This window comes from Podarcis cretensis (genome assembly GCF_951804945.1).
Source record: "Podarcis cretensis genome assembly, chromosome: 6".
Taxonomy (NCBI): Eukaryota; Metazoa; Chordata; class Lepidosauria; order Squamata; family Lacertidae; genus Podarcis; species Podarcis cretensis.
The window spans coordinates 17,387,763-17,400,409 of record NC_137175.1 but is presented as its reverse complement, the minus strand read 5'-3'; the positions used below and the strand labels follow the sequence as shown (position 1 = coordinate 17,400,409).

The following is a 12,647-nucleotide window of genomic DNA, read 5'->3' as shown; positions in this document are numbered from 1 at the left end:
AGACTGATCTACATGGAATAATCGGTTCAAGCTGTAGCTGCTGGGCCATCCCAAGACATTTTGGGACCTAAGAAGGGGTGAGTGAAGATCTACATCAGGAACAAGGAGAGAATCCAATCAACATTACCTGAATCAATGCTTGTTGTGGGAGGAGATGCCCATTCTGAATAATGTCAGTTGGGTGCAGAGCTCAGAGGGCAGCCCTCGCCATTTCCTCCCTAAGGGAGCCATTCACTGAGAGGTTGCCGTAGAGGCAACATGGGCATGGGATGCCAAGGAGGTTTCAGATCCAGCCTCCAAGGGGGATGCCACAGCCATTGTTGTAACTGTGGCAGTGGTGGCAGAAACCTTTTGATGATCGCCAAAGCAATCCCAGAAAGTGTGCTGGCACTGCTGACTTGTGCCAGGGTGCCTGTCCTAAATGGGACATTCTGGGATCAAAACAGAAGCTAGGATTGGCTTCTGCGATCAGGGATGCCCTGCTTAAGTTGTGAGGTATGGAAAACAGCATTCTATTGTCACCATTAGACAAGGTTGTGGTGTGTGTTGTATGATGCTTGTGGTTCTCACAACAGTTCCTCTGGTTTGCAAATGTGCTTACAGACCTAAAGACAATCCCTGTTGTAAATTAATAGGATAGAATAGAATACTCTGTGCTTGTGGCACATTATAAAGACTGACATTTCTTACTACCATTATCCATTATTTTTGTTCATTCATCTATTTATACCTACAGATCATGTGATCAGTGTGATGTCATCTTGTAGGAAGAAAAGAATGTGGCCAGACACCATCACATGTACCTAAAGCTTAGTTACAGCTGAGAATGAAGATTAAAAGGATAAACTAAAGATCACACGAAAAGGGTAGGCTTTGAGGATGAATTTGAAGGAAGGTAGAAGACTTATATTTCCATCGTGGCATAGCTGCTGCTCTTAAGCAGCTGATTCACAGCCCAGTATAGAGAGGCTCTTTATAGGTAGATATCTGAAAAGCATTTTAAAGGACAGTTTTTGTGGCATTTCAGTATTCATTCAATGATGCCTATAACTCCACTTCTACAAATTCGTTAGATCCACAAACACATGGAAATGCATTTGCACACAGCCTTTTTATTTTCCCTTTTTATTAGTGTGAAACAAAGGCCAGGTCACATTCAATATTGATTTCCTTATGAAGAAGACATTGTGGCTTCTCTGGATAAGCACTGGAACAAGCGACATTTGGCATGACTGTACAGATTTCAGATTAATGGGCTTCACTAGTTTGAAGGCTGAAAGGAATGATCATAACCTTCTAGTATTAATCATTTCATGACAGTCTTTCCTAATAGCACCATTTTTATACCTCTATGGTAAATTTAGCTTTCAGTGTTAAATCTCCCACTGCAGATCATCCATCCTCACAATGTCACCGCATATTTTCAGCACCAAAAATGTTGAATAAAAATGGCAGGGAGAGAGAAGAAGAAGAAGAAGAAGAAGAAGAAGAAGAAGAAGAAGAAGGGAGGGAGGGAAGGAGGCTAGCAAGGCAATAAGCTTTCAATCAACCAGAGAAGGCTTTAGATCAGTTTTGAGCACTGTGCAAACACACAATCATGCTATGGCTGAGCAGGGCCCACTGAGGTGCATGAGACTGATAGGGAACTGATCTGGAAGGAAAAGAGCATGTGATGGCACATAAAAATGAGAAAAGCTAGCTGGGTAATACATGAGGGGTCTGTAAGGTGCTCTTTGTGTATGTTTCTCAAACTAGGACTCAACAGCTGAGCTCTCGCACTAGGGATGCAAGAAATTACATAACATATCTATGCTACGTCCTTTTTATGTAAATTATGCAACTTAAATTGTCGTTACGTTATTCCATTACATTCATTTCAATGTAAATGAAACACAATGCAAAAGGGAGGAAAAGAAATCAATTTCCTATAATGTAAACCCTGAAAGTAAGTATAGCAGTGAATTCTGATTATATTCACTGGATTTATTTGTGTTCTGGACATGGGAGGAATATGCAATCACTGGCAATTTCCACTCCTCTTTCTGTTTTTGTCTCTAACATCCAATTGCATTTTTTCTCTTGCGCCACTAGTGCTGTGTGTCCGCTAGGTGGAAGATCTAGCCCTGTCACCTGACTGAGCATTATATGGCAGACATTAATCTCTCCTGTCAATAATGACCCTTTCACCCGTAAACTGCAATACTTTCATTATAGTTCTGGAAAGACACTCCACACTGAATTATTCCCTATTCCCCATTTGTGAATTAGATGGTTGATTTGCACTTTAACTGCTGGTGTCTTTGTTTCCTTAACACTGGTTTTCTTGTAGTGGTTTTTGCTAAAGTTGGTTGTATGGTACTGATCCTGTAGGCAGATCAGAACCACCTTATGTTTTAATATTGCTATGTATTGCACGGATATTTTATGAGATGGTAGCACACACCCATAAACCCACACACCCTTCCTCTCGCCATCTTGGATTATATTGGATGAAAGTAAAAATTGACACATCCCTCCCTGTCTGCATAAAGTAATTCTTGGGTAGTCTACAGTCAGGTAGCCCGGAACTGAGATGGGTCCAGGAGTGCCTGAAGGCAGCAATCACAAACCCTTGATGGAGAATGAATTCCATCAATTAGGCATGAACCCATTTTCCCTTCACCACCTGCTGTTCACCAGATCTGCTGACCATCACTGTTTCCATTTAGTCCGGGTTCTGCTTCAATCAGTTCTCTGTTGCCAAAGCCTGACACACTCATTAGTGAACTGGTTCATTAAGACTTTGCCGTAATTGCTGTGGTTAGGCTAAGCTTCAGTAAGCACCAGAAAATGTTTATTTGCATTCAGGAATGGGCGAGAACCAAGAAATACTTTTTAAAAAAATGAATCCTAATGTGCAATGAAAGAGAGTTCTCATTTGTTTGTTGTGCTTTTCATGGAAACCGAAAGTTCTTCTGTGAATCCAGATAAAACCAATTATCTGATGCAGACAATAAAGCATGAAATGTCATAGGAGTTTTGGAAGAAATATCCTTGGGGTATCCACTTTCTTCCTGGTTCTCTGACTACCCATTCAAATTGATTAGGTAGGCATTAAATGACGAAAGAAGACCTGGAAGGTCTGTACAGATGGAACTATTCTGCCGGAAATAAGACAACTTGAAATAGTTCAGGGGGGAGGGGAGTAGGGATAAAGAAGAGAGAAAAGAAGTATTTGGTTCTGACTCAGTAGCTGTTGAGACAGGCTTGGAAGAGCTGTTCAGATTTCTTTCCTGTGACAAGGGCTGGTTTGGGGTGTGTGTGTGGATCAGTTTGCTGTAGTTTAAAAACAAGTAGCATTTAAGAAACTGAGAAGTGTCTGCTAGATCAGTGGCTTATCTAGTCCAGCATCCTGTTCTCATAGTTGCCAATCAGATCCCTGTGTTAAGCGCTCAAGCAAGACCCAAGCATAATAACTATTAAGTTGTGGGTGAACATATCAGACGACACAGCAATTCTTCAAACAGCTCTTGTTTATTCACAGGCCAGAACAAAACTGAACTGAAGGGTTTGGCCAGCCTGCTTATATAGAGCTCCACTAGAATGCAACAGTAACCATTTTCTGTAACTATCCAATCACTGAACATCACTTTCAATCCCTTATGTGGACCAGAGTGAAAACTATCTACATTATCCCCCTGCTGGCCCAGGGTGAGAACTTCAGTACATAACAATAACATTTCCTGTTCCTGTGCTTTTCAGTAACTGGAATTCAGAAGCATCACTGCCTCCAGTGGTGGCGGCGGCCGCGTATAGTCATCATCACCACTGGCCATTGGTAGCCTTATCCTCCATGAATCTGACCAATCCTCTTTTAAAGCCATCCAAGTTGGTGGCCATCACTGCCTGCTAGGGTAGCGAGTCCCATAATTTAACTATGCGCTGCGCCAAGAAGGACTTTCTTTTATCTGTCCTGAAACTTCCAGCATTCAGTTTCCTTGAGTGCCAATGAGCTCTAGTGTTATGAGAGAGGGATGTTTTCTTTGCTTCAATCTAAAGATTCCTTTAGATGTTTTTAAATTAGTGATGTATGGAAGTGAGAGCTAGACCATAAAGAAGACTGATCGCCGAAGAATTGATGCTTTTGAATTATGGTGCTGGAGGAGACTCTTGAGAGTCCCATGGACTGCAAGAAGATCAAACCTCTCCATTCTTAAGGAAATCAGCCCTGAGTGCTCACTGGAAGGACAGATCCTGATGCTGAGGCTCCAGTACTTTGGCCACCTCATGAGAAGAGAAGACTCCCTGGAAAAGATGTTGGGAAAGACTGAGGGCACAAGGAGAAGGGGACGACAGAGGACGAGATGGTTGGATAGTGTTCTCGAAGCTACCAGCATGAGTTTGACTAAACTGCGGGAGGCAGTGGAAGACAGAAGTGCCTGGTGTGCTCTGGTCCATGGGGTCATGAAGAGTCGGAAATGACTAAACGACTAAACAACAACAACAACAACAAAGATTCCCTGCTTGTGTGCTAATGTAGATCCTACATTTCTGGGTTTTCCCAATCATTTCTAAGGAGCCGGGAGGACCCTAAGCCCATGCAAAGCTGACCTGACTTTTGAAACAAATGTGGAAGCTCTTGTAGAGCAGACATTTCATGTAATCATTGGTTCTCTGTGCTCACAAAAGATGAGCAGGGTGAATATTTAACACATGGGTATGGAACCTGTGGCCCTCCAGATGTGGTTGGACTCCAGTTCCCATCAGCCTCAGCGACCAGTGGTTAATGGTCAGCAATGATAGGAGTTGTAGTCTGGAAACATCTGGAGGGTCACAGGTTCTACACCCCTGATTTAATCTTTTCAACATTCTGAAGAAATTATGAGTTGTTTCTCTTACAGTTGAAAGATACTTTGATCAGATGCGTTCACCAATTGACCTTGAGGGAGAGCCTGAGAAGCACAGCTGGGCATGAAGACCCCTCAGTGGATGGTTTCTGAAACAAGCAGACGGCTTCAGTCTAAATATTGGACATTCCTTTCTCACAACCTCTCAGAAAAAAATCTCAGCCACATATCGAAATGCCTTTTTCCCATGCTTACCACAATGTAATTTTATAATTATCATCCATTTAAATTATTAACAACAGGGCTAGCCCATAAATGTGACCTTTTGTTCTCTCACAATTAGAAATGCTAGCACTGGTTTGAGACAACATAATAATGCTATTGTGGAAAATGCTGAAACACACACACAAACAAACACACACACATTCATTTCCATTCAAGATTGCAGCTTGCACAGAATGAATTTAATAGGAAGCCTGATGCCGATACAGTGGTACCTCGGGTTACAAACTTAATTCATTCCGGAGGTTCGTTCTTAACCCAAAACCGTTCTTAACCTGAGGTGCGCTTTCGCTAATGGGCCTCCTGCTGCCGCCATGCCACCAGTGCGTCATTTCCGTTCTCACCCTGGGGCAAAGTTTGTAACCTGAGGTACTACTTCTGGGTTAGTGGAGTTTGTAACCCGAAGTGTTTGTAACCCGAGGTGTTTGTACCCCGAGGTACCACTGTACTTTGCTGGCAAAGGTCCTCCCTCAATGCGGGGAAGAGACGTCTTATGAAGCACTTGTGTGTATGCAGAGACTTCAGATCAGGATATTTATAGTGTTCCTAGAAACTGCTGGCAGGAAAGCTCACCACCACCCTCACCACTTATGGCTGCTTCCACCAGCCGAGCAGAGCTGGGCCTCTCACCTAGGCCACCTGAAAGAACTTCCCTGTGATGAAGAGCACCATCTCCATCTGCTCTAGGGTGGTGGTACCTTCTGGGCCTCTGAGCCTTTCCTGCCATAGTGGAGGGAGAAGGGAGATGCTGATCAGTCACCTTGGAGTCACCCTGGCTCAGAGGGACAAGTGGGATATCGGGTGTGATGAGTGTGTGTGTATGTGTGAAGGGGAGTGCCATAGGGTGCAGCAGCACCCCTGGGTGCTTCTTCTTGTCTTCTCCTTGAGTCTAACCATCCCTTTCACCACCTTTCCTTCCCATTCTCCCCCCTTCACCTTTCTTCACACTCAGGAAGACACTGGCTGCATTCAAATGGAAGTTTATTCACTTTCCTCCACGTATCCCTAAACATTACTTTATGCATTACATTTTAGCTTTCAAAAAGATGTACGTAAAAGCCACTTCCAGAAACCTAATGGAATACTGCACATGTTTGGCGCTCATTTCCATGTTATTTGATTTCAGGAGTGCGAAAGTGATGAAATTTGAGGCAGTATACTATCACCCAGTTCTTTCCTGCTGCTTTTATGGGTGAATCATTGGGAGAATAGAAGCAGGCATGTAGAAAAAGTGGGTGAGGAGTAAAGACATTTTCCAGTGATGTTCGTCACTGTGTCACACGGCATCCACCAATGTGAATGAAGTTTGGCACACCGTAGAATCATAGAATTGTAGAGTTGGAAGGGACCCTGAGGGTCATCTAGTCCAACCCCCTGCAGTGCAGGAATCTCGACTACAGCATCCATGGCAGATGGCCATCTAACTTCTGCTTAAAAACCTCCAAGGAAGGAGAGGTGACAAGCTCCCAAGGGAGGCTGTTCCACTATCAAACAGCTCTTACTGTCAAACAGCTCCATGCTGGTATATTGGTCACAATGCAACAAGTACTGCAGTGTGAACAGAATATTAGAAAACGGGACAGAAGCTTTAGTATTATAATCGGTAAAACTAATGCAATATTCCCCATGCTTGAACACACCCAGGCTGGATCTATGCTGACTGTAAAAACGCTTAAAAAAGAAACGTTCTATAGCTCTCAATGGAATTTTACATTGTCAATTTTACATTGCTCTGCAGTGCCCTCTGGTGTCACATGCTTATAACACATTTATAATATTTTAAATTTTACAGGAAAGATTAGTCCCCAGTCTGTTCCCCTGTCATCCATTTCTCCTCTTTCCTTCTTTTTCTTTCTTTCTTTTTCCTGCCCCGTGTCAAATTCCCATGCTTTATCCTTGCTTACAAACCATCTCTTCCTGTTTGGGAGCTGCTGCTGTCAGAAATGGGGCAGGCAAGGAAGAAGGCCCCTGGCACGCTGCCTGAAAGTGTCCCTGAAAGTGTACTAAGACCTGCTGGTCCTCTTTGGCTTACAGTTTGTGAAACTCTGGTGGACTACCAGACGACCATACTGTGTAGAGTTGGGGGAGGGTCAGCCTAGATGATGCCCTGGATCCCTTCCAGTTATTGGGCTCCTTTATCTGTTGGGTTAAAATGTATAAGAACAAGCTTGCCAAACCTTTTCCTTCCATTGAGGTAGTGGCATTGGCTAGCCAGTTAAGAACCACACTTAGCATAACCAAATACTTGCTCTGCGCCATAGAACAAATGGGCCAATGGGCCAATGTTAGGGGGGTTAACCCCCCCTCTTCCTCTTACTTATGGGGTTCATCCTGGAATCCCCCAACCCCCCAGTGACCCAGTCCAACATTGTGAGTACTATGGGACCTGTTCATTTTATTCTTGTTCTGACTTGGAGCCTAGTACGTTTTAGGTACTTGTTCCGTATTTTATGTCCTGCGTTTACATAGCCACTCGCTAATAGAAATTCTTCTCGCTGTCCGCCAGGTGAAAGAGCAACAAAATACACTACAAAATAATAACAGCACCTATAACATATTATTACAAAAACATATTATAATACAAAATACACTACAAAATAATAACAGCACCTATAACATATTATTACAAAAAACATTATAATACAAAACATAACAGCATACTATAACATATTATTACAAAATAGTAACAGCACCTATAACAAACAATAGTTTTGTATTTGAACGAACAAATGAATAGAGGACACTATTAATAGCTGGGGACCCTCTTTAGTAAAGGCAAAGGGACCCCTGACCATTAGGTCCAGTCGTGGCCGACTCGGGGGTTGTGGCGCTCATCTCGTTTTATTGGCTGAGGGAGCCAGCGTTCAGCTTCCGGGTCATGTGGCCAGCATGACTAAGCCGCTTCTGGTGAACCAGAGCATCACACAGAAATGCCGTTTACCTTCCCGCCGGAGCGGTACCTATTTATCTACTTGCACATTGACGTGCTTTTGAACTGCTAGGTTGGCAGGAGAAGGGACCGAGCAATGGGAGCTCACCCCGTCACAGGGATTTGAACTGCTGACCTTCTGATCGGCAAGTCCTAGGCTCAGTGGTTTAACCCACAGTGCCACCCGCATCCAGGGGACCCTCTTTAGGTTGGCTGAAATGCCCTCTGCATCTGCTCAGGGGCACCCATATTCCAGGAGTTCACTTTTGATGCTACTACCAATTAGGTGCCAAACAAAGTCTCCAGCTGAAAACCCGATTTTCTTGCCCCCACTTTTTTTTAATGCCAAGGGGGGGGGACCTGTGGCCCTCCAGAGGCACTCCATTTCCCATCAACCCCACCCAGCATAGCCAGCTGTCAGGGATGATGGGAGATGCAGTCCAGCAAAACATCTGGACTGAGGTCCACAGGTATCCTCATCCCTGGACCACAATCAGGCGAGCCCTTCTTTCCCGGCGCAGCTGAACCCGCTTTCAAAGAGGGAAGGGGGCAAACAGACGTCGTTATATGTAAGTGTAGCATTTCTTTCACCCAGGCAGCGAGTGAGGGCGGATCTCGCCGCCCACAATCGGGGAGGGGAGGAAGGAACGAACGAACGAGGCTTGGGGAGGGGGAAGCTCTCTCTGGGCTGATTCTCTGATCTCATCGCACAAGCCAGTCAGCTGCGAGCTGTCTGCCTCTCTCGTCAGCTGATCCAGCAGGAGAGCTTTCCTTCTCTCATTGACTCTTCTCCTCTCACTTCCCAAGTGGATTCCTTCCTTCCTTTTTTTTTTTTTTAAAGATAGCAGCAGCAACAAAACTCTTGCCGGGGAGTTTCTGGGTCAGGAGGAGGATATATTCCGAAGCCTGGTCTGTGGGGGGATTTAAAGCAAAACAACAACACCTACACACAGCAGCAGCAGCAGCACCCAAGCCCACAGCCCCAAACTGGATTGCATTGCAACTTTGCTCCAACTCCGCTCCTTCTGTTCCCTCCGTCCAGGATGGCTTCCAATTTTAACGATATAGTGAAGCAAGGGTATGTCAAGATAAGGAGCAGACGTTTAGGAGTAAGTATTTTTAATTTTTTTTAAAAAAAACAAACAAACCAAAACCCTCCACTGGCGTTATTGTACCGTGTTTGATTTATCAATGGGTTGGTGTTTTTTAACCACAGCGTTGGCCACGTGCGTTGTGTGCGGTTGTCCAAGGATCCGAAAGGGAAACAAGGTTGCATGCTTTATTTTTATTTTATTTTTAACGGTGCAAAGGGCCAGTCCTTTTCCAGGTCTCTCTCCACTGCCATATGTGCATTATAAATATAGAAGCAGCTTGCAGTGCCGTGCAAAGGACATTTCTCGATAACGGATACAAGCGGGGTGGAGGGAAGGAAAGCCTGCAAAATCCACACTGGCTCTAATGCTATCTTTCCAGTGCCTTAGCTGTGTTTGTGTGTGGAGAAAGTAGCAAGCTTTGGAATGTCACAGAACTCTTCTGTTATGGGGTTTGTGGAGCTGAGGCTCATTTCTGAAGATTTATGAGCGTGCTTAGATAAATTTCTTCTCCAATCACATTAGAATTGTCTAAGGGATCTCCTAGTCAGCCAGTGTCCCCTCTTAACTTTTCACTTTCAGAAGAGGAGCTAGCAAGCAGACTTTAGGACTCAGTGGTTCAGTGCCCATGCACAGTTCCCATTCATTTCAATGGGGCTCGCCCAAAAGAACTTCCTGGCAGATTAAGAGTGTTGTAGCACCTTAGAGATAAGCAGCCTGATGCTGGACAAGCTTGCTCAGAAATAAGCCCTGCAGGATCCAGTGACATTTATACCCCAATAAATATGCTGCGGCAGTAAATTCAGTGGTATTTTTGCATGCAAAAGGTCTCTGGTGAAACCCCAGGTAAGTCAAGGAAAGATCTCTGTCTGGAACCCTGGAGAGTCAACAGGAAACCATATGGACCAATGGTATGAGTCAGTATAAGGCAGCTCCCTACATTCCTATGCTGCCTTGAACATTGATAAAGAAAGCAGATAAATAATCTTTTTGAATAATGATCAACAACGTAATATGCCTAGATGACAGGCAGCAGTAATGCATTTGTTTCTGAGCCAACATGCAAGGGTGCTATTGTGGTTCTTTCATGGACAGTCCTATCTATGTCTAATCAGAATTAAGTCCCATTGACTGAGGTCCCATTGACTCCATACTCCACCCCATTAAGTGTGTATAGGATCGCAGACTGCATGAGCTGGCGCAGACATCAAGCTACAATGGGAATGTAAAATTCACATTGGCCGCAATGTGACAAATATGTAAAATTCACATTGGCTGCAGTGTGACAAATATCATCGTGTAGGTAATTGGAATGACAGTTCTTGAATATCATAATCTCGTATTAACAAATCACCTGTTTGAAGGGACACATGTCTTGCTACCTGACTAAATATTAGATGTTCCTTTCAAATGTGTATTGCTCAGCATGGATACAGGTGCAAATTTGAGGATGTCATTTCCTACATACATGGCACTTGTCAGAAACCTCTGCAATGCATCTGTAGGTCTAAGTTTTGGTGTCAAAATGTTACCAAGGATTCCCCCTCCATGCAACATACCTAAAAAAAGCCACAGTCTTTAGTGTGCTAAGTGAGCATGCAATTCTCTACTTGGTTGGAGAGTTTGAGGAAACAGGAACCTATACTATTCCAGTGGGGATGATATTCTACAGAAGTGCTGGCTATAAATGTTCACAAAGTTTCATGTTATGAAAGGGGTGTGTGTGTAGAAGAAATACCTTGTATGAACATGTGTGTGTTTAAAGATATATCTCCAGACCAGTGCTTTATTGATTGCAATAGAAACTGATGCCTTAATTTCCTGGTTTGGCTATACATTTTACCTTTAAGCAATTATTTCATTTATTTACACTTCTGTTCCATTTTGTACTCTAGGTTCATGGAGGTTTATGTAGCAAACGTCTGATAGTCTTAACTCCACCATCATGCTCTCTGCCACACAATGTTGAACTACAGTGATCCATATTAGGACTGGGTTCTGGAAGTCTTGGGTTCAAATTTGAGGGAGGCGCATAGTTCAATGGTAGAGCACATGTATTGCTTGCATAAGATTCTGAGTTCAGTCCCAGGCATCTCCAGACTCTTATGATACGAGACTCTTATGGGAAAATCTGGAGAGTTGTTGTCAGTCAGCGTAGACGTTACTGAGCAAGATGGACCAATGGCAGCTTCTTATGTTTCTATTCTCACCCATTGATGAATTTACTTGATAGATGTTGGCAGCTCACTATAGTTCTGCCTTGGTTCTTCCATCTGTGAAATGGGAACTATGACCGATCTTGGAGATTGCTCATACAGAACATATAACTAAGGTGTCTCATGTGGCAAGTAGCAAAGAGAAAAATAGGTGATGCCTGAATTTCAGATCTGAATTGCAAGTTGACTCCTAGAGTTCTCACTAGGAATGGGAAAAATACAAGAGCTATGTACAAAAATATGCCAATGGTTTTTTGTCTATGGCAATATTTGAATGACCTTGGATAAAGAAATATAGGAGAAATAAGATTAACGGTACAAATTGTTGTAAGAATGTATTAGAGAATATATAAAGAATAGATTAATAATGGTAGGTACATTTACTATTAGAATAAAAGCATATAACGGGAATTGACAGGGTCCAAAGTTTTTATGATATTTTTTGTTAATAAATTTTGTTAATATTCTTTGTTAATAACCGCATAAAAAGTAGCATAAACACAACTGAAGCTTAAGGTTTATAACTATGTAAGAAAAGACAAGTATATGGGTGTGGTTTTTTTTGTGTGTGTATATGATTGAAATCTCAATTTACTCTACGTGATGTACTATATATATGTAATGTATTATAAGACTATTAATAAAGGTTGTTACATTGCAAAGAAAGAAGCCTAAGGAGCCACAGAATAGTCACTTCCAATGGTATAGTAAACGTGGCAAAGGTGGCCTGTTGGGAGAAGGAGATAAAGCTTGCTAGTTATTAAAAGTTTCAAACAGATGATGCCTTGCGAAGATCATAATGAAATATGCCAAATTGTACCGTGTGCTAGGGCCCTCAGGTACAGTTCACATTAAATTGTCACCTCAGGTGTGGTAAGCTTTCTGTGATTATTGTGCTCATCTATGGTGTTACCCTTGTTAGCTTTGCTGTCATTTTTTTTAAAGTGTTTGAAACAAGCACAGCAAAATGGTCAGTGCTGCTGCTATCATTATATTGCTAATTAATTATGTTTTGCACCAGGTGTAATGAGAAAAAACCACACCAGGTGCTTGTTTACATGGGAGCTCAGGGATTATACAGGTGGAAAGAGGTGCTTATATTTTGTCCAGGACACCTTATATTGAATTCATGGTGTGGAGCAGACTGTCTTGCCAGAGTGGTGCGTGCTCTAGTTATCTCCCGCTTGGACTACTGCAATGCGCTCTACGTGGGGCTACCTTTGAAGGTGACTCGGAAACTGCAATTAATCCAGAATGCAGCAGCTAGACTGGTGACTGGGGGCGGCCACTGAGACCGTATAAC

At 43.1% G+C, this 12,647-nt stretch overlaps 1 protein-coding gene and 1 long non-coding RNA gene across 3 annotated transcripts in view; both read left to right on the top strand.

Moving 5' to 3' along the window:
* Positions 1 to 4,237, top strand: part of LOC307218087 — a 113,456-nt gene extending 109,219 nt beyond the window's left edge. Inside the window, exon 3 of the long non-coding RNA XR_013839752.1 lies at positions 4,155 to 4,237. This is a non-coding gene — a long non-coding RNA (uncharacterized lncRNA). The remainder of the gene's footprint in view (positions 1 to 4,154) is intronic.
* Positions 4,238 to 8,749: 4,512 nt separating this feature from the next.
* The window catches only part of DOK5 (docking protein 5), a 67,455-nt gene continuing 63,557 nt past the window's right edge, over positions 8,750 to 12,647 (top strand). Inside the window, exon 1 of one of the 2 annotated variants that reach the window (XM_079979887.1) lies at positions 8,750 to 9,146. In XM_079979887.1, the coding sequence (XP_079836013.1) occupies positions 9,081 to 9,146 (66 nt within the window). In that variant the 5' untranslated portion in view covers positions 8,750 to 9,080. The remainder of the gene's footprint in view (positions 9,147 to 12,647) is intronic. The other variant, XM_079979886.1, reaches the window with a different exon arrangement.